Below are 22257 nucleotides of genomic sequence, written 5' to 3' on the forward strand. Positions count from 1 at the left end.
TGTCTTCTTTGGAAAAGTGCCTATTCATGCCTTTTGCCCCTTTCTTCATTGGATTGTTTGTTATTTGGGTGTTAGGTTTGATAAGTTCTTTTTTTTTTTTTCACCTCTAAATATTTATTTATTTTTGGTTCTGTACCATGGTTTTCTTTTTTTTTTTTTAATAGTTTATTGTCAAGTTGGTTTCCATATAACACCCAGTGCTCATCCCCACAAGTGCCCTCCTCCATGGCCGCCACCTCCCTTCCCCTCCCCCCACCCCATCTGCCCTCAGTTTGTTCTCGGCATTCAAGAGAACATTCAAGTTCTTTATAGATGTTGGATACTAAATCTTTATCTGATATGTCATTTGCAAATATCTTCTCCCATTAATCAGTTTCCTTTTAGTTTTGCTACTTTTTTCCTTCACCATGTAGAAGCTTTTTATCTTGTTGAGATCCCAATAGTTCATTTTTGCTTTTGTTTCCCTTGCATCCGGAGACATGTCAAGTAATAAGTTGCTATGGCCAAGGTCAAAGGGAAGTTTTACTCCTTTTTCCTCTATGATTTTGATGGCTTTCTGCCTCATGTTTAGGTCTTTCATCCATTTTGAGTTTATTTTTGAGTGTATGGTGTAAGAAATTGGCCCCGTTTCATCTTTTGTATATCGCTGTCCATTTTTCCCAACACCATTTGCTGAAGAGACTGTCTTTTTTCCATTGGATATTCTTCCCTGCTTTGCCAAAGATTAGTTGGCCATACACTTGTGGGTCCATTTCTCGAGTCTCTATTCTGTTCCACTGATCTGTGTGTCTGATTTTGTGTCAGTACCCTACTGTCTTGATGATTACAGCTTTATAATACAGCTTGAAGTCTGGTCCTCCACTCTTGGTTTTCTTTTTAAGGATTGCTTTGGCTCTTCGGAGTCATTCTGGTTTCATACAAATTTTAGGATTGTTTGTTCTAGCACTGTGAAGAATGCTGGTGTTACTTTGATAGGTGTTGCATTGACTATGTAGATGTCTTTGGGTAATATCAGCATTTTAACAGTATTTTTTCTTCCAATCCATGAGCATGGAATATTTTTCCTGTGTGTGTGTGTGTGAGGTCTTTTCCTACTTCCCTTCCTTCCCACCTCCCTTCCTTCCTTCCTTCTCTCCTTTCCTCCCCCATTGCTTCCCTTCCTCCCTCCCTCCCTCCAGCCTGCTTGCCTGCCTGCCTACCTGCCTGCCTGCCTTTCTTCCTGCCTGTTTATTTCAGGATTTAAAAATAATCCTAGTTCTAAACTTCATTGTGGATACTGGCTTTTTAAAAAGTGAGGGAAATAATGATTTAGTACATTTTTGAATGTATTATCATTGATCAAAACTGAATAGGTCGAATGTTCATTTAATGTAAACAGATTTTTGGTTCAAAAAACTATTTACATTGTGCTCTTTAACAGAAATTGTGAAGTGTCATTACTTAAATAGGAAATTCTAATTTTCCTTCTTTTTTAATCCTGTGAATTATGCAAAATAAAATTATTGTGATTTATTTATTTTTTACAAATAGTTTATTGTCAAGTTGGTTTCCACATAACACCCAGTGCTCATCCCCACAAGTGCCCTCCTCCATGCCCATCTCCCCTTCCCCCCCACACCCATAAGTCCTCAGTTTGTTCTCAGCATTCAAGAGTCTCTCATGGTTTGCCTTCCTTCCCTTCCTCCACTGTTTCCCCCCTTCTTCTCCCCCATGGTCCTCCGTTAAGTTCCTCCTAATCCTCCTATACGTGCAAACATATGGTATCTGTCCTTCTCTGCCTGACTTATCTCGCTCAGCATAACACCCTCAAGTTCCATCCATGTTGCTACACATGGCCAGATTTCATTCTTTCTCATTGCCATGTAGTATTCCATGGTATAGATAAACCACATCTTCTTGATCCATTCATCCGTTGATGGACACTTAGGCTCTTTCCATGTTTTAGCTATTGTTGAGAGTGCTGCTATGAACGTTGGGGTACATGTGCTCCTATGCATCAGCACTCCTGTATCCCTTGGGTAAATTCCTAGCAGTGCCATTGCTGGGTCATAGGGGAGTTGTATTGTTAATTTCTTGAGGAACCTCCACACTGTTTTCCAGAGGGGCTGTACCAGTTTACATTCCCACCAACAGTGTAGGAGGGTGCCCGTGTCTCCACATCCTCGCCAGCATCCAGAGCCCTCTTATTTGCTCATTTTAGCCATTTGGGGGCTTTTGTGGCTCCATACAAATTTTAGGATAGTTCTAGTTTTGAGAAGTATGCTGGTACAATTTTGATTTGGATTGCATTGAATGTGTAGATTGCTTTCGGTAGTAATGACATTTTAACTATATTTATTCTTCCAATCCATGAGCATGGAATGTTTTTCCTATTCTTTGTGTCTTCTTCAATTTCCTTCATAAGTTTTCTATAGTTTTCATCATACAGATCTCTTATATCCTTGGTTAGGTTTATTCCTAGGTATTTTATGGTTTTTGGTGCAATTGTGAGTAGGATCAGTTTCTTGATTTCTCTTTCTGTTGCTTCATCGTTGATGTATAAAAATGCAACTGATTTCTGTATGTTAATTTTGTATCGTGCAACTTTGCTGAATTCTTGGATCAGTTCTAGTAGGTTTCTGGTGGAGTCTGTCAGGTTTTCTATGCAGAGTATCATGTTGTCTGCAAAAAGTGAAAGTTTGACTTTCTCTTTGCCAATTCTGATGCCTTTGATTTCCTTTTGTTGTCTGATGGCTGATGCGAGGACTTCCAGCACTATGTTAAACAGCAGTGGTGAGAGTGGACATCCCTGTCGTGTTCCTGATCTCAGGGGGAAAGCTCTCAGTTTTTCCCTGTTGAGGATGATGTTAGCTGAGCGCTTCTTATAGAGGGCTTTTATGATGTTTAAGTAAGTTCCTTCTATCCCGACTTTCTCTAGGGTCTTTATTAAAAGGGATGCTGTATTTTGTCAAATGCTTTTTCTGCATCTATCGACAGGATCATATGGTTTTTATCTTTTCTTTTGTTGATGTGGCATATCACATTCATTGATTTCCGAATATTGAACCAGCCCTGTAACCCAGGAATGAATCCCACTTGATCTTGGTGGATAATTCTTTTTATGTGCTGTTGGATTCGATTTGCAAGGATCTTGTTGAGGATTTTTGCATCCATATTCATCAAGGATATTGGCCTATAGTTCTCTTTTTTGGCTGGATCTCTGTCTGGCTTGGGAATCAAAGTGATGCTGGCTTCATAAAATGAGTCCAGAGGTTTTTCTTCAATTTCTATTTTTTGGCATAGCTTGAAAAGAATTGGTATTAATTCTGTTTTAAATGTGTGGTAGAATTCCCCAGGGAAGCCCTAAGGTCCAGGGCTCTTATTTGTTGGGAGATTTTTGATAACTGAATTCGATTTCTTCACCAGTTATGGGTCTGTTCCAATTGTCTATCTCTTCCTGTGTGAATTTTGGTAGTGGGCGTGCGTTTAGGAATTTGTCCATTTCTCCTAAGTTGTCCAATTTGTTGGCATATAATTTTTCATAGTATTCCCTGCTAAGTGCTTGTATTTCTGAGGGGTTGGTTATAATAAGTCCATTTTCATTCATGATTTTGTCTATTTGGGTGCTCTCTCTTTTCTTTTTGTGAAGCCTGGCTAGAGGTGTGTCAATTTTGTTTATTTTTTCAAAAAACCGACTCTTGGTTTCATTGATCTGTTCAATTGTTTCTTTGGTCTCTATGTTGTTTATTTCTGCTCTGATTTTTACTATTTCTCTTCTTCTACTGGGTTTAGGGCGTTCTTGTTGCTCTGCCTCTAGTTCCTTTAGGTGCGCTGTTAGATTTTGCACTTGCACTTTTTCTAATCTCTTGATATAGGCCTGGAGTGCAATGTACTTTCCTCTTAGGACTGCCTTTGCCACATACATGGAGTTTGGATTGTTATATCTTCATTTTCATTTTTTTCCATATATTTTTAAATTTCTTCTCTAATTTCCTGATTGGCCCATTCATTCTTTAGTAGGGTGTTCTTTTACCTCCATGTTTTTTGGGGTTTTCCAGATTTCTTCCTGTAATTGATTTCAAGTGTCCTAGCATTATGATCTGAAAGGGTGCATGGTATGATCTCAATTCTTTTATATTTAATGAGGGCTGCTTTATGTCCCAGTATGTGATCTATCTTGGAGAATGTGCCATGCGCACTTGAGAAGAAAGTGAATTCCCTGGACTCAGGATGTAGAGTTCTAAATATATCTATCAGATCCATCTGGTCCAATGTGTCATTCAAGTCCATTGTTTCTTTAGTGATTTTCTGTCTGGTTGACCTATCCATTGCTGTAAGCGGAGTATTAAAGTCCCCTGCTATTAGCACATTCTTATCTATAACATTGTTTCTCTTTGTGATTGTTTTAAATATTTAGGTGTTCCCATATTCGGTCCATAGACATTTATGATTGTTAGTTCTTCCTGATGGGTAAACCCTGTAATTATTATATAATGCCCTTCTTCATTCCTTGCAACACTTCCCTCAGAGAGTCCCCCTCAGGATTTCTTGTGGGGCTGGCTTAGTGGTGACAAATTCTTTCAATTTTTGTTTATTTGGAAAGACTTTTATCTCTCCTTCTATTCTGAATGACAGGCCTGCTGGATAGAGGATTCTTGGCTGCATATTTTTTCTGTTCATCACATTGAAGATCTCCTGCCATTCTTTTCTGGCCTGCCAGGTTTCAGTAGATAGGTCTGTCACCACCCTGATAGGTTTCTCTTTGTACGTTAGGGCCCTTTTCTCCCAAGGTGCTTTCAGAATTCTCTCTTTGTCCTTATATTTTGCCAGTTTCACTAGGATATGTCGTGCAGAAGATCGATTCAAATTACATCTGAGGGGAGTTCTCTGTGCCTCTTGAATTTCAATGTCTACTTCCCTCCCCAGGTTCTGGAAGTTCTCTGCTATAATTTGTTCCAGGACTCCTTCAGCACCTTTACCTCTCTCTTCCTCTTCTGGGATTCCTATGATACGGATATTGTTCTGTTTGATTGTATTGCTGATCTCTCGAACTCTTCTTTCATGTTCCTGGATCAGTTTGTCTCTTTTTTTCTCAGTTTCTTCTTTTTCTATAATTGTGTCTTCTAAATCACTTATTCTCCTTTCTGTCTCTTCAATCCATGCATTGGATGCCTCCAGTTTATTGTATATCTCATTTATCACAATTTTTAATTCATCATGCCTATTTTTAAGCTCCAAGTTGTTTGTAGCCGTAGTTTCTTTTATGTCCTCCATGCTTTTTTCAAGCCCGGCGATTAATTTTATGATTATTGTTCTAAATTCTTGTTCAGTTATGCTGCTTATATCTGTTTTGAGCAGTTCTTTAGCTGTCAGTTCTTCCTGGAATTTCTTTGGAGGAGAGCTCTTTCGTTTCATCATTTTGGTTAGCTTTCTTTCTCTTGTTAGTTTTAAAAACTTGTTATGCTCTCTGCACCTGTGAGCGCTGCTGTACCCAAGAAGGCTCTTTGACTGTCCAGGGCCTATCCTTTCGGAAAGTGTTCTTTGAGTGGTATCTCTTGGTCTCCCTTGTTGAGACCTTGGTTATTTTATTTTCCTACTCGTAGTGGTATTTGGGACTCTCCACCATGTGTACTTTGGCTTGTTTCTTGAGGTAGCCCTGGAGAAGAAAACAGACAGACAAACACACAGGGAATAAAGGCACACAAACGCACAGACAAATCCAACAAACACGCAAACCGAAAGGGAAAACAAGAAAGTAAAGAGAAAAGAGGGAGGAGACAAGGCGAATAATAGAAAATAAAAATACACTAAAAAGTCAAAAAGAAGAAAAGGAAAAAAAAAAAAGAAACCCAATAGACAAAGAACAGCTTAAAGCATATAACCAGATTTCCCAGCTACAATTAAATAGCCAGGTGTGTGCAGTGCTGGTTGAAGAGCATAGAGAAAGAGAGAGAAGACAGGGCGGGGATAAGGCAAAATTGGAAATGAACAGGCAGAAGGGATAAGAAGCTCTTTTCAAAGAGCGAAAGGGTGGGGCGCCTGGGTGGCTTAGTCGGTTGAGCGTCCGACTTTCGCTTAGGTCATGATCTTGCGGTTCGTGGGTTTGAGCCACGAACTGTGCTGACTGCCAGCTCAGAGCCTGGAGCCTGTTTCAGAGTCTGTCACTCCCTCTCTCTCTGACCCTCCCCTGCTCACGCTGTCTCTCTCTCTCTCCTAGAAATAAATAAATATATTTAAAAAAAAAAAACAAAGAGCGAAAGGGTGGAATATGGTTGGAGAGATGAGAGAAGGACGCTGGTGTTATCCAGAGAAATTATATAGTCTGATTACTCCTGAGAGAGATGAAAAGGTAGGTAGGTGTAGAATTTACACCTACAGAATGGATTTAATGTGACTGTTTAAGCAAGCCAGTGATCAGGATTAATCCGGCAGTGCTCCGATTTAAAAAAAAAAAAAAAAAAGAGGAGGAGGGCATCTCTAGCAGGGATGGGTGTGGTTTGATCCAATGTGTCAGGCGGGAGTTCTGCCTTAGCGGTTGTGGGGAGGAGAGGGGCAGCGCTCCAGTCCCTTCTTGAATGAAGCGCTGCAACTCACTTTTTTGGGTGTGTAAACTCCCCGTGCCGGAGGTGCAGCCAAGGTGGACCGTGCCCTATATCCCAGGCCAGGCCTCGTTTCCAGATGCCAGTCCGCGCGCCCCACTGAAATTGCCGGAAACAAACTCGAAGGCGTTCCCCTCAGGGCAGTCCCAGCCTCTGGCCTTCCCCCTGGGGATTGAGCCAGAAGCCACTGCTCCCGTCTCCTCCAGGTCGGGGTGGTGAGCGAGGAGCAGCTTCATCCGGGGGTCGCCTGGGATGAGTGCGTCCCGCCCAGGGTGAGCTGGAGAGCAGGAAACCAGGCCCCTCTGTGTCCCGTCGCCCGAAACTCGAACTCGCGGGCAAATCTCCCAGTTTTAAGCCCTTCGCCTCACCCCTAGGGATCCAACCGAGCCAAAAGCACAAAGGCACGGCCGCCGTGTGGCCCCTCCAGGTCGAGCTGGCGCGCAGGGAGCAGTTTCCCCAGGGGTCACCTGGGACACGTGCGTCCCGCCCAGGGTCAGCTGGAGAGCAGGAAACTGGATCCCTCTGTGTCCCGAGCGGAGGCTTTTCTTTTCTCCGGTGACAGGGACAGTGTCTTGAGCAGTTTCGGCCACTCTCTTTCCCCTCTAAACTCCCCGCAGAGGGGGACTGCCCCCCCACCCCGTGTCTCTGGCCCCAGCCCGATTTTATCTCCCCCAGTTCGCACTCACGCTAGAAGGTTTTCTCAGCGGACTCTGTCTCCTTTTTCTCCCAAACCTGGATTCTGTAAGGGTTCCAATGGCTTCAGGCCTTCTCCGTGCGAGATATGGGGGTGAGTGCAATGTACGGAGCTCCCTACTTCTCCGCCACCTTGCCCCCTCGCCTGCTTCAGATTCTGTGTCCCCCTCTCTCTCTGCCCCTCCCCTGCTTGTGCTCTCTCTGTCTCTCAAAAATAAATGTTAAAAAATCTTTAAAAAAGAAGTGGACACCTATAGTAGTGTAAACAATGCTATGCAATCGTTCTGTGTATTTTATTGAGATCTCTGTGTTTTGCAAATGTAAACAGGCATCCAGTAAACACATCCAGATTAAAAAAGTCTACGGACATGGCACATCACTGTGGCCAGGAGGCAGTGTCCTCTCCCAGCAGAAGGCAGGCCTTGCCCGACACAGATCCTGTCCCAGCCCAGAAGAGTGAGGCCCCTTCGTGACCTGCTTTGGAAGCGCAGGAACACGGGGGACGGGCAGGACAAACAACACATGGGGCCCAGCGCGGGCAGGACAGTGTCCAGCCGGCTGCAGAGACGAGCTTTACAGACCCTCCGCCCTCAGAGACCAGGTACAGCAGCCCGGCCCCGCGTGCTCACACACCGAGTGTACTGTCACTGTCCAGGCTTTACGGGGCTGCCCTGAGAAACACGGGGTCTGCGCACAGCTGACATGAGGCCAGAGACGCCTCTACACCTCCTGGGGCTGCTTCCCGCACGCCGAAGGGGACAAGATGAAAGTCTTTCTCTCACGACAAACACTCTGTACGTGGAAATTAAAATATATATATATATATATATATATATATATATATATATTAATGGAAGTCTGTCAACGAGGCCTGCTCTTCACAGAGGCTGCAGGCTCTGGAGACTGAAGAAATTCATATGGGTCATGGGTCACCTCTGACTGCTCCCCAACACTGAGGCGAAAAGGACTTCCTGCAATTGTGGGAAAGATGGGGGTTCACACAGCAGATCTACACACACGTCGCGGTTCAGACCCAGCTGAAAGTGTGTCCCAGTAAGAGCGGTCAGTGAAACCCACGATTCAGCCACAGAATCTCTGAGGCGGATGAGCACTGCCTGAGCCCACACCATTGAAATGTCTTCTGCGAGCCCAGACTTCTGTCTGGGAGCTACAACAGCAGCGTGGGGGAGGCGAGGGAGTAAATTCAAGGAGCCAGGAAGCATCTGGTTTCCTTCCTGGGGGGTGGGGGTGGGGAGGCTGAAATCCCAGTGGGGTCCACACACCTGCCCACTCTGTCTCAGTAAACACAGAAGACCCCAGGCCACATCTGCTCTCCCTAAATCAGGGCCTTGGAGAGATGATGCACTTATTGATACTCTGTTTAGGGACTAAAAACGGAATGGCAGGAAGAAACAAACATTTCCCAAGTTAAATTAAGCATGGCCGTCAGCGTCTGAGGCTCGTTCTGCCCTGTCCAAGGGCCTTGGAGTGTGGCCAGCCTGGGCTCCTCCTGATGCAGGTGGGCTGAGACACCGCTCTCTCGTCGGGGAGCTACACAGGGCTGAAGCCTGTGAGTGGAAGTTACCCGGCATTAGGGATCATCAGTCAATAGTAACGTATTTCACTTACTCTAATGTATTGAAAACATTTTTATGTTAATATATGGTCCAAATAAAACAATGAAATAGTTTTACCTTTCTTTTCTTGTACCAGTCTCTGAAATTCTGTTCTGTGGCTCACATTTTCATCATATCTAATTTAGACTAACCACAGTCATATTTCCGCCAGGCACTTATGGCTGCTGGCGGCCGTAATAACACAGTCCAGACAGTAGAGACTCAACAGTGTAATGCCCAGGACTGAATCAAACAATAAAGCAGCAAATTGTGGCCAGTTAGAAGAGAAAAATTTACCAAAAGACATATCCAGGAATGACAGAGATCACAGAATTGATGGATAAGGACTTTCAAAACAGCTCTGAGAGGTATGAGAAACAATGGTAAAGATTTAAAGGAAAGCAGGATCATAAAGTGAGAGGGAAGACCTAAGAAGGTATAACATGGAGTCCAGACGCACAACACAGCATCTCGAATGAAACCTCCACTGGCTGGGCTTAACAGCAGATGCGGCTGTGGCGCAAAAACAGATCACTCAACTTGAATCCACGGCAACAGACAGCATTCACACTTGAGGGAGGGAACAAAAGACCAAAAAGAAGAGCAGAGCAGTTTAGCACATGGAATAGGCCAGGATGTCGGCCACGTGTCAGAGTCCTGAGAAGGAATGAGTGGGGTGGGGGCAGACATGACATCTGAAGAGGCAATGGATGAAAATTTTCCAAACGATAGGCCCAAGAAGCCCCACAAATGTTAAGCAGAATACACACAAAGAACATTGAAACACATCAGAAATGAACTGCTGAAGATCAGTTACAAAGATGAAAATTTAGAAGCATGTAGAGCAGCAAACGGTCTACTTTCTGCAAAGGACAAAGGAGGCCCCCTGGCACAGAGGTCTGTAGCACATTTGTCTTCTGGTCTCTTCTTACAGCCTTGAAAGAAGGAAAAGAACCCTCGCGTTTCGTTGGCTGCCGTGTGCACTTGCCAAGAAGATGTGCGAAAAACGGAAGACACAGATACCAATGATGGTGGACACTTCAGAAACAGTGTGGTCAGATGTCTTTTAAAATAGGAAAATAGCAACCTATGATTCCACGATTCCAGACCCAGGGAAGAGGAATTCCAAAGATAAAGATAAAATGAAAACTTTTGTCAGAGCAAAAAAAAAAAAAAAAAAAGCAAATTCACTGCTGGCGAGTCTATACTTGAAGAAACATTAAAGAAGATTCTTCAGGACAAGGGGAAAGGACAACAGATGAAAGCAATTAGGGTCCAATAAAAGTTATAGAACACCAGGAACGGGGAGTATGTGGCATGTAAGACTTTTTTAATTTTTAAGTTCCTCTGGAAGAAAATTAACTGCTTAAAGTAAAAACCTGGAAATCTAACAAGGGAAGAAGAGCTAGCAGCACCCCCACCTGCCTCAGCTGGAGGAGCATCCGAGTGGTCCCCACTGGTGATCTGGTCCAGGAGGTCGTCCAGCATCTTCTGGCTGTAGCTCCCAGCATCCATCACAAACGCCTGCAGGCTGGAAGGGCCATGACAATGTGACAGACAGCGTTTCCCCGGCACCAGGGGCTCTGAGGGGCGGGGCCCGTCCCATCAGCACAGTCTCTCATGCACAAGAGGGTCTCACAGAGAGCTGCAAACCTCACACATGTAATTTGGGGGTGGAAGTAACAGACTTCGTCAGATATTCAAAGCAGCCCATGACCCAGAACGGTTAAAAACATCTCAAGGGGCGCCTGGGTGGCTCAGTCAAGCATCTGACACTTGACTTCAATTCAAGTTGTGGTCTCACAGTTTGCGACTTCTAGACACACAATGGGCTCTCAGCTGAATGCAGAGCCTGCTTGGGATTCTCTCCTTCCCTGTACCCTACTCACTTGTGGGCACATGTATGCTCTCTCTCAAAATAAACCAAAAAGAAAGATTTAAAAAACAGATAAAAAAATAAAACTCAAAACAATGCAGGGATTAGGGGCGCCAAGCCCTCATAGTTGAATATCTGCACAGAACTTCTGACTTCCCTCTGATCTACTACTGACCAGAGGCCTTTCAGAGAACATGAACTGGTTAGCACAGATCTCGTATGTAACATTTACCGTACACCATACTCTCAGCACAAGACACGCCAGAGGAGAATACGTTGTGAAGAAAATCACGAGAGAAAACCTGCTTACAGGGCCATCCTCTAGCGACTGAAGAAAGCCGCGTGCACGCTGACCTACAGGGCTGCTCAGGGTCAGCGGGGGATGCGTGCTTCTGCAGGACAGTCACGGATGTACCTGCTTTTTTTTTTGTTTTCTTTTTTTTTATTATTATTTAAAAACAAAATTAGATTGAGGAGATGCCCCACGGGAAGGGGGAGGCGGGGACTCTGTGTGTTCACCTAGAGTATCATTTTGATTTTCCCACCCTGTGAACACTAAAAAATAAAAAATAAATAAATGGAAAACACTGTAAAAGGGGGCAGGGAGCAAAGACCTGAGTCCTGGCCTCTAAGCCCGGGCAAATCCCCAGAAGGTCTTCTCAGATGCCACACCCTCACATGGAGCAAGAAGGGCTGCCGTTCTGGAAGTGAGACCGTGACGACACACAGATCTCTCTGGGAGCATTTTGGGAGACGCCACCACCATGAGCTCATGACAAGAGCAGGGACACTGGAACACTGTGGTGTGGCCTGGAGCAGAGCATCTGGGGAGGCGACATGGAGACTCCCAGAAGAGTGCCCCTCACACGGTCCTGCTTCTCGTTGTCCGGCATCTGGAGCCCATCTGTGGTTCACAGGTGGGCACCGGGGAAGTGACCACAGTCTAGGAACCCCATGCCCTCTGAAGCAAAGATGACTGCCGCCCTTAAGGGCTGGGACAGGGCACAGGGGTTAAGTGGGGTGTCACCTCTTGTGACACTGCCCTTGCTCACTACAGATTTCCTCCTTGGTCCTCCCGTTCTGCCTCTTTGGGTTCACAAAAATCTGGATTTGGTACTCACCGTATTAAGGGCTTACTGATTTCTCACTGTTTATTTTTAAAATACGTCCCGTATTCTGTTCAGAATTAAACAAAAATCAAATACGGAAAGAATCCACAACTCAGAGATCAAACTTTCCTTTCCTCCTGGAGAATTACTAAAAACCCACAGGCATGACCCACTTCCACCTGGCACACAGAACACGACATTTCTACAGAAACACAGCACTGTGTTCGCGATTTTAGGACCAGGTCTCAGTCACCGCTGGGGACGCAACTGTGTCCCAAAATCCTTCTCTTGAAGCTCTAACCCCAGTACCTCATAACGTGAATATATGTGGAAACGAGGCCTTCAAAAGGCGACAAAGCTCGAAGGAAGTCTTTAGGGTGGGCCCCAATCCGGTACGTTACGTGTTTCTAAAGGGCGCGGAGGCCGGGACACAGACCCCGAGACGGGCGTGCGGTGAGGACACAGGGCGACCACGGCCGTCCACACGCCACGCACAGAGGCGCCAGGAGGAAGCAGCCCTGCCCACACCAGGGTCCCAGCCTCCCAGCCTCCAGCACCGCCGGGCGACCAACACCTATTACTTCAGCCACTCGGGCTGGGGAGCTCTGGCTCAGTGGCACCAGTGGACTAATACAGCCGCCAAGCCACGTTCCAATAAAATCAGGAAACCATCTGAACGTACACAGGTGGTTACACACTTCCATGTTCCTTTTTAAACTATGCCCTTGATCATCACCTTTGTAAAGTACAGTTGAGTTACCTGAACTTCAAGATCAACCCTCAGCAGACCAGTGGTTTATGGACAAGAACCCGAAAATCTCTGCGGTGCAGGCCCGCTGCCATCGGTCTCTCTCGGAAACTGCCCACCAGGAAAATGGCTCCTCCCAAACAGCGAATGAGAGAGAACCTTCCAGCCCGTGCCGACCCCGCCTACCTCAGCGCACACTGCACACCCGTCCGATCCACGCAGGCGGAATACAGCAGCTCCAACACACCCGACTTCAAGTCGCCAACGCAGAATTCCTGCGCGTGGAAAGCGCAGTGGTGGCGCTGGAGAGGAACGTGACTGAGGGCGGGAGGGGAGGCCGCACACGTGAGGCCACGTGCAGGGCCGCGCAGCCGGGACGCGCTCGGCCCCGCGGGCTGTGCCCCCGCCCCGGCCCACGGCCGCCTGCTGGGCACGTCGCTGCCCCCGAGCACACGTGAAGCGGCGGCGGCCTTCCACAGAGCCGGCCCTCCGGGCTCCGCGGCGAGGGCAGACACCGGGTTTGCGCTGCGGGGAGAGCACGCGCTGCCAGAAGGGCCTCGTGCTGACCGGGGTCCTGTCTCGCCCCAGACCTTGCCGGGAGCCGAGCCCGCGGGAGGAGGCTGCCTCCCGTGAAGGGGTGTCAGGGCACCACCGCTGGTGTCCCCATGTGGATGACGTCAGGGCTCGAGAGGAGCGTGTCTCAGATGTGCCCCCCCATTAGACTTCAGAAGCCCCATGGTGTGACTATCACAGCGTCCCCAGACACAGCCAGCCGTCCCCCAGGGACAAAACTGCGGCACACCGACACTCCCAAACCAGCAAGCCAGCCTCGGACTTCACTCGGCCACAAACACAAGTGCGGCCAGCACACCAGTCCCTTCCTTCCCTCTCCACTGCGTCCACCCAGCTCTCGTCTCCCACATTTGCTTACCATTATTTTCCAGACACCCCGGTGCACCCCCTATGCACGGTGGGCACAGGGCTCAGACCCACCCACCAGTATGAGTAGGCGGCAGCGGAGAAGCGTGCCCAGTGAAATGTTTATTCCCCTCACTGGAAAGACCTTAATTTAATTTCATGGCTAGCTTCAGACCCAGAATCCAGACACAGTACTAAAAACAGGTGAGCCAGGAAGATCGTGGGAGGACTCCGGGCCCACCGCGCCTCTGCTGTGACCCCCTGACCCCACGTCCCTGCCCACCCCACACTCACCTTTGCCCCTCGCCTCGTCTTTGAAGCCCAGTGTGGTAAAGCCGGGGAGCAGCTTGCTGGACAGTGAGCTCAAGTCCACCGGGTGGGACTCCTGCTGTGCAGCGGGACCAGGCTGTGAGCGGTGGCTCGGGGAGCTCCCCTCCCCTGTGGGGGCTCAGAGAGGCCCCCAGTGGCACGTGGGGAGGGCACGGGGGCTCTCTACCAAGACCAGCTAAAATCAAATTTACAGAAACCACTACACTTCTTGGGCACCTGGGTGGCTCAATCAGTTAAGCATTCGACTGTTGATTTCGGCTCAGGTTATGATCTGATGGTTTGTGAGCTCTGCACTGACAGTGTGGGGCCTGTGTGGGATTCTTTCTGTCTCTCTCAAAATAAATAAGCATTAAAAAAGTAGCCACTATAGGGCGCCTGGGTGGCTTAGTCAGTTAAGCGTCAGACTTTCGCTTGGGTCATGATCTCACGGTTCGTGGGTTCGTGCCCCGCGTCAGGCTCTGTGCTGACTGCCAGCTCAGAGCCTAGAGCCTATTTCAGAGTCTATATCTTCCTCTCTCCCTCTGACCCTCCCTTGCTCATGCTCTAGAAATAAATAAAAAAAAATAAATAATAAATAAAAATAAATAAATAAATAAAATAAAAATAAATAAATAAATAGAAATAAATTTAAAAAAATTAAAAAAAAAAAGTAGCCACTACGATTCTCAAACCTTAACTTTGTCTGAGCTATGAGATGATCAACTCAAGATACTTTTCAAAGAGACAGATGAATACGTAAACACTTCCACACAGGTGAATAGATGCATCTATGCCCCCATCAAGATCTTCCTCAACAAGATGATCACGGGGGGGATTTCCTCTAAGTGCACATTTGGGCACCTTCCAAGCCCTGTGAGTGCTGCAGGGGTTCAGCACTCTGGCTCCTCGCAGGGAGCCCTCCCTAGGTGTGAGTGAATCTTTGAGATGGTGTCAGGAAGTCAAGCTGTAAGATTTGAAGAACTGAAGCCCTGTGGGAGCAAGGCTCTACACCTGCTACATATGCTAGACCCCTTGTGCAGAGAAGGCCTGTTCAGCACCCCTGCCCCCACTGGACAACTGCCCTCTGCCCAAGTGTCACACAGAGGCTGTGTGGAGGAGGAAGGACAGAAGCATATGTGCAAGGAAGCACACCTGAGTGCCGGCCCCGATGAGGCCCACTGCAGTGCCCACAGAGCTAAGGCATACGAGCACAGCCTAACCCGGACCACAGGGCGATTGGTTTCTCCATGGAAAAGACTGCAGAGACCCTCTCATACCTTCCTCAACTTTAATCCTGTGTGCACTAAAAGAGTTCAGACTGGCTCCTGATCCTTCTAAAGGAGCTAGCGTAATAGAAGGCTGTACCCAGAAACCGCCATCTTACAGGATGTCACAACCTGAGCCCATTGGGCTAGAACAGGACCTTGGTCACCAAGTGCCATGTGAGTGGGCACTCGGGGCTCCATCTCTACTTCCACTTAACAAAAAACCTTCCTCTAAAGGCCCCAAAGAAGGTCCAGGAGGGGCACTTACACATCAGAGTGGGAGAAGAGAGGAGGGGGGCCTTCAGGCCTGGGTGCCTGAGCCTGGGTACAGGGCAGGGAGGACTGGAGACTCGATGTTGACCATGTGAGCGCTGACCATGTAAGTACTGACCATGTACGTATTGACCATGTGAGCACTGACCTCATAAGTACTGACCATGTGAGCACTGACCATGTGAGCACTGACCATGTGAGCACTGACCATGTGAGCACTGACCTCATAAGTACTGACCATGTGAGCACTGACCATATGAGCACTGACCATGTGAGCACTGACCATGTGAGTGCTGACCGTGTAAATGCACTACAGGGAACAGAAGTCAGGTTTCTTGCTGTGGAGTTACAACCCGAAGAGGGAGAAAAGGGAGCAGGCCCAGCGCCGGGAGCAATGGGGTTCGGGTGTGGACACGCGCCTCTGGCAAGTACACGCAGGCGAGCACAGCCATCCCTCCATGAGCTACAGTCTGTCCGGGCTCTTTCCCGGACACACTGAGGGCAGCACCCAGGGCCCAGGAGATTCCAGGGCCAAAGCACGACGTGCAGACCAGCAGGTCCAGCAGAGAAACATCAGCTCCACAGGGAACTGGAAAGTGTGAGGTAAGTAAACATTCATCTCCACATGCTTTACACAACCTGGCGTATGCAAAACATCACCATTCAGGATTCCTCACGGACCACTCGACGTGTGTTTGGAAAATGCGTCTGAGACAAGGATGTGAGGCTCTGGGAGTTCCTCACGGGGACTGAGTGCAGATGAGACTGTGGATACGTCAGGTCAAGTAGGACGCATCGGGATTCACGTCACCTCTGTCCTTGTTACCGCGACTACCAGGGCTAAAAGCTCACACAGGAGCCGCACTGTTTCCACTGGACACGCTGGTCTAATCAGGCGGCAAGGGGAGCTCCGAGTGTGGAGGGGCGGCTCCCACCGGCCGGGCCCGGGTCAGGTGGAACCCACAGGCGCCACAGAGGCGTGCAGAGATGCGAGCATCCTGGGAGAAAACTGAGACCGCGGCGCAGGTGCCTGGCAGGCCTGGCCTCCGCCCCCGGAGAGCGGCATCCCCGCTAAAGGGGGAGCCCACCCGCGGTGTGTGATACACCACTTCCGTGAGGGTCCTGCCTGCGTGGCGCCCGTGGAGGTCCCCCCGGACATGGGGATGGAGACAGGACCCAACGCATGAGCTCTGCCCAGACACTCCAGACGCTACCTGGCCCCCCGGGAGGAGCCGGCTGACCCTGTCCCGGGCCTCGTCAGCCACGTGCTCCACCGAGGCCACCACGTGCTCCCCTGCCGTGCTGTCCGTCAGGCTGCAGGCGTTTCCTTCCGGCTCGAACATGCAGCTGCGAAGCAGGACCACCACCCACGTGACCGGGAGGCCAGGACACGTGCTGCTCCCGCCTCCCCCACGGCCAGTCCCCAGCGCTCCTCAGGGCCACCGGGGGCTGGGAGCAGGGGCACGAAGCACTCCTCGACCCGTCCTTGCAGCAGCAACACACGGCACCTCCACAAACAGCAAGGGAGACCCAAACAGCTGCTGGAGTTTCTCGTGTCTCAGCTACACGTCTGAGTCGGTCTTAACAGCCACCTGACAGGAACTTCACTGCTTACAATGTCATTCAAGGCACCGTCAGAAAAAGAGGCAAAACTCCATGGAGGCTGGAGACGCTAGCAACCAGAGTGAGCTGGGAGCGCAAGGTCGTGAGGCGAAAGCGGCGTCCAGGCCTTTGGCAGGCGGCCGCAGACCCCACGTGAAGGAGAAGATCTTTATTCAAACAGCCAAGGGTTCGCTGGGTGCAGGACCCAAAGGAGGTGGAAGGCTCTGGAAACAAATGGGTGGACCCTGTCCGAGGAGCTGTGAGAGCAAACCTGCTTGGGGACCCAGAGCCTGCAAGGAAGCCCCCCTCGGGCCCAGGCTGCACGGCTGCAGGAGGTGGGGGGTGGGGTGCGATGAGAATCAAGGCACCCCCTCCCAAGTGTGCCACCTGCCCAAGACGGCACAGCTACGTCCCCGCACTGGGGAGCCCAGCCAGGCCGCCGCCAGGCGTCGTGCGTGAGAGGGAACTTCTTCAGAGCGGAGGGCCAACAAGCAGTACGACACACGTGGGGACAGCAGTGGCCAGACAGGCTCCCGTGTCACACCTGGGACCAGCCTGTGTGAGGCTGGCAGGGGCTGTCCGGCCCTTGTGCCCCCAGGTCCCTTAGCGTGACAGGGACTCTCCTGCGGGACAAGTCCTGGCTGGTCCAGGCTGCCGGCCAGCTGCCTCGAAACACCTGAGACCAGAGGTCACGTGTGGCCTCTGGGGACTGGGCTCCTTCGGAGCCCAGCGACTCCGTGGACGTCGGCGCCAGCGCAGGCTCACCCTCGCCCACAGTCCCGAGGGGCGTGTGCCCACCACAGCAAGTGCCTCTCCCGTTACCTGATGACTTCTCTACTAGGCCTTTTGGATTTCTTGGCAGTTTCCACCTGTACAGGTGCCACTTCGGGAACAGGTTCCTCAACAGCTGTGTCTGCGTTGCCCAAGAGAGCTGCCTGCTGAGAAAAATCCAAGTCATGCATTAACGACATGCTGCGCTTCAAAGCTAACAGCCGCTCCTAGAATCAAAAAGGACAGAGCAGCACAGCCGAGGTGCCATGACCACACGTGGGATGGGGATGATCGCAGCCTCACCTGGCCTAACAGCAGACCCCCACGGTGCTACTGCAGGCGGTGGCGGCGGGAGTCAGCACCACAGGGTGGCAGACTGGCTGGGAGCACTCGGGGCTGGCGGAGGGGACAGGCCACGGGTGCACCTCACCTACAGGCCGATCAGGCACAAGGCACTGGTCCTGGATGCAGGACGCATGAAGCCTGGCTCGTGGGACAGATCTGGGAAGCCGTTCCAGACGGCCGAGACATCCCCCTGGACTCAGTGAGGCAGCCACATAAAACTAATCACAGGCCGGCTGCAATCCATCAGACACCAGACTTTGATCAACAACAGATCCAGAACTTTCCACCAACCCTAATGGAGACGTTCTAGCTGGGGCAGGAGCAGAGAGACAGAGTGCCTGGCGGGGAGGGCGGCCTGGGACATCTACCCTAGAGCAGAAGGGTCCACACCACAGCCAGCGACGGATGGACCGAAGCGTGTCATTCACTGGGGGTGAGGTTCTCTTTAGGCAACAAAACACAGAGGAGAACTCTCGTTTCTGTGGCTCCTCGCTGGCCTCGGCTGCTTCCTTTGCTCAGCATCTTAAAGCCTGCGTGAAGGATCTTCTTGGCTAACTTGTAGTACACAGTGTCCGGTCTCTGGTAGGTCATCAGTTTGAAATCTGCCTGGAAGGGAAAAAATAGAATCTGTCGATATGAACTACTAAGACATGAGCAAAAACTGAATTCCTGTCAAGAGGCTAAAACTGAGTGAGAAAGAACTAAATCAGGCTCTTCAGCTTAACAAATGGTTTTTACAGACTCTTTCAGGAAAGTTTCACAGTCCTTACGATGAGAAGCCTGCCAGACCCGGAGCTTCCTCAGGCACAATACATGTGTGTTTTTTGTTTTGTTTTATTTTGAGAGAAAGAGAGTGTGTGTGTATGAGGAGGGGAGGGGCAGAGAAAGAAGGAGACTAGTATCCCAAGCAGGCCCCACACTGTCAGCATAGAGCCCGACGTGGTGCTTGAACTCATGAACCGTAAAATCATGACCTGAGCTGAAACAACGAGTCAGACTCTTCGGGTGCCTGGGTGGCTCAGTCGGTTAAGCGTCCAACTTTGGCTCAGGTCATGATCTCACTGTTCGTGGGTTCGGGCCCTGCATCGGGCTCTGTACTGACAGCTCAGAGCCTGGAGCCTGTTTCAGTTTCTGTATCTCCCTCTCTCTCTGACCCTCCCCTGCTCATGCTGTCTGTCTCTCTCAGAAATAAATTAAAAAAAAAAAAATTAAAACAAAAGAGTCAGACTCAACCAACTGACCCACTCAGCTGCCCCAATACCTGAGTGTTCTAAGAACATGGCAGCTCCCCTCTCTGTCTCCAGCTCCCCTGTTTTGGGTGAAATTGGACGTAAGTAGAGACAAGAAGTGACAGCCAGGTCCATTTAAGTAAAAGCTAAGGGATGAGGTGAGAACTGAACACATTCATGTACTCTCTCTCCAGAATTTTGCCACAAATTCAAAATCTGGTCTATCGGTAATTTCTCTAATAGTAGCAGCAAAAAGGCTTTCCCTAAGAAAGGAGAATCTTGCGGAACACCTTGTATTAAAAGTAATCTTTTGGAAACTTCAGTATCTTGTCACCTTAACCAAATTACACATGGCACACACCTGTCACAGGTGACGTGCCATGAGGACACATAAGGACACCTACAGCCGGACAGGCCCTGACTGAGCCCAGGTGCTGGCCCCACAGCACGGTCCACAGGGCTGGGCGTGAGCCCTGAAGCCCCATCCTCTGCAGGCCTTGATGCAGTCTTGAGGACATGGCAGAGGGGGACGCTGTCCACATCCAGGACTGTCACCCAGCAGCAGAGCAAACCGGGGTCCCATGAGGAAGGTGGAGGACTGTGCACTGTCCACCTCGTAGACTTTCGTGTGGCACCGCCTCTGCGGCTCAGCAAACACGCTCAGTCATGTCACCAGAACATGAAAGTAATACAGCTAAGCCTTCCAAAATTAACAGAAACTAGGGGCGCCTGGGTGGCTTAGTCGGTTAAGCGTCCAACTTTCGCTTAGGTCATGATCTTGCGGTTGTGGGTTCGAGCCCCGCGTCGGGCTCTGTGCTGACTGCCAGCTCAGAGCCTGGAGCTGCTTCAGATTCTGTGTCTCCCTCTCTTTCTGACCCTCCCCTGCTCATGCTCTCTCTCTCTCCTAGAAATAAATAAAACATTTTAAAAAAATTAACAGAAACTAAGAAAGAAACCTGATGCCATTTTCAAAATGACATCATTACCAAAGTTGTCAAGCACTCATCTTGATCCACCCTTGGTTTCAAAGCCAACAAGCAATTCCTACCTCACGGTTGTACCAAGGAACAGAGTTCAGAACTACATACTGGGGAGTCATAGGAATTTATCATTCAAAAAAATTTAAACTTCCAGTTAGTATAACATAAAACTAAGAATTAGAAAAACTGTGTTTCTAAAAATACCTATTCTGGAACCAGACCGAATCAGATACACTCTTGCTTGACCCCTGTGCAATTCTACCACTTCCAGAAAAAGATACTGGTTTCCTCATGCAATTTTTAGGAGACCTGGGCCCGAACGCTCAGACGCCCATGGAAATTTGCAACTAGAAAAAAGCTAATATGGACAGGGTGCTTAATGGACATGAATGCACAGAGAGCTTCGCAACAGTTATTTCAGAAATTGAAACCAGTTTACCTTACATTCTGTGACTGACCTGTACTCACTGGCCATGATCTTGTCTTTCATTGTACCAAAACCCTAGGGGTGTTTTATTATCATAGAGTAACCAGGAGCTATTGCATCTGTGACAGGAAAAGCAAAAAATCCATGAGGATATTTTCTGAAAACAAAAACATCTTTACTTAAGTGGAAAAGCTTTAAATCTAGATTTCCAAATGATACAAAACCTTACACAATAAAAATGTGACACAACTAATAAAATTTTAAGTTTGTGTCTTAAAATTAGAAATAAAATTTGCACTCTTTAGAACTATAGTAGGTATGTTTGAGGATTAAAAATTCCAAAACTAGGGGCTCCTGGTTGGCTCAGTCTCTTATCCATCTGACTTTGGCTCAGGTCATGATCTCACGGTTCGTGAGTTCAAGCCCCGCATTGGGCTGTGTGCTGACAGTTCAGAGCCTGGAGCCTGTTTCAGATTCTGTGTCTCCCTCTCTCTCTCTATCCCTCCCCCACTCATGCTCTGTGTCTTTCTGTCTCTCAAAAATGAATAAGCAACATTTTTAAATTCTGGAACTACCATCCTGGCTCCAGCCATGACACCTGCATCATGGCAGTTCCAACCTCCCCCAGCACCCTGTCCTGCAAGGACTGGGCACAAGTAGCTCTACCTTCTGACAGGCCCTCCCACACCAGGCTGAGCGCTACCCAGGGAGGGCGAGGGGTCCGCTTCACAGGTGTTGGAGGTGAGGGAAGAATACCACCTCACAAAGGAAGATACCCCGAATGTTCCCATCCTCAAACTTTACCTCTGGATCCGGAAGAAAAAAAAGCTCCAGCAATTGCTGAATAGACGTACTCTCAGATGACGATTTTAAAAAATACAGAGTAAAGATGAATCCAAACATTCTGATATCAAGTCACTGGAGAGCTCCAACTGCACAGCACGTCCCGTCTCACAGTGGTTTAGGCTCCAACAAGAACTGGGCTCAAGGACAAACTCAACCCAGTCTTGGCCCCAAAAATCTCAGCTGGATGGGAGGGGCATCCACCACGGCATCAGTCCCCAAAGACTCAGTCCCCTGGGAAAGTGCTAATATTCTTTTTTTTTTTTTTAATTTTTTTTTTAATGTTTTATTTCTTTCTAGGAGAGAGAGAGAGAGACAGCGTGAGCAGGGGAGGGTCAGAGAGAGAGGGAGTCACAGACCGAAACAGGCTCCAGGCTCTGAGCTGGCAGTCAGCACAGAGCCCGACGCGGGGCTCGAACCCACGAACTGCGAGATCATGACCTAAGCGAAAGTCGGACGCTCAACCGACTAAGCCACCCAGGCGCCCCAAAAGTGCTAATATTCTTAAAAAGACAACAGGGAGCAATCACTTATCAACCTGTATGAGTCTCCCCGGTCACTACTGGGCCCGGGACATTCCAGACACAGAGGAAGAGCTCAATGTGTGCGATTCCCCTGTTACCCGTGGACCCAGTACGTTGCAGACACAGTACAAAGACCAGAACACAGAGGTCA

General features: G+C 48.9%; 1 protein-coding gene and 1 long non-coding RNA gene across 3 annotated transcripts in view; one reads left to right on the forward strand and one right to left on the reverse strand.

The window, feature by feature from the left end:
• The window catches only part of LOC120225926, a 34973-nt gene extending 26743 nt beyond the window's left edge, over positions 1-8230 (forward strand). For both annotated transcript variants that reach the window (XR_005526905.1, XR_005526904.1), the window contains one exon: positions 7600-8230. This is a non-coding gene — a long non-coding RNA (uncharacterized LOC120225926). The remainder of the gene's footprint in view (positions 1-7599) is intronic.
• Positions 7534-21859, reverse strand: LOC120225925 (bromodomain-containing protein 9-like). The gene is given in 10 exon segments (XM_039224101.1): positions 7534-8063; positions 10309-10418; positions 12807-12885; positions 12888-12938; positions 13833-13957; positions 16490-16732; positions 17810-17987; positions 18616-18709; positions 20752-20896; positions 21539-21859. Coding segments are annotated over 10 exon segments (1143 nt in total). The 5' UTR covers positions 21643-21859; the 3' UTR covers positions 7534-8049.
• Positions 21860-22257: the final 398 nt, after the last annotated feature.

The sequence above is a fragment of the Hyaena hyaena genome, unplaced genomic scaffold (genome assembly GCF_003009895.1).
Source record: "Hyaena hyaena isolate Hyena2069 unplaced genomic scaffold, ASM300989v1 scaffold_1550, whole genome shotgun sequence".
NCBI classification, from domain to species: domain Eukaryota; kingdom Metazoa; phylum Chordata; class Mammalia; order Carnivora; family Hyaenidae; genus Hyaena; species Hyaena hyaena.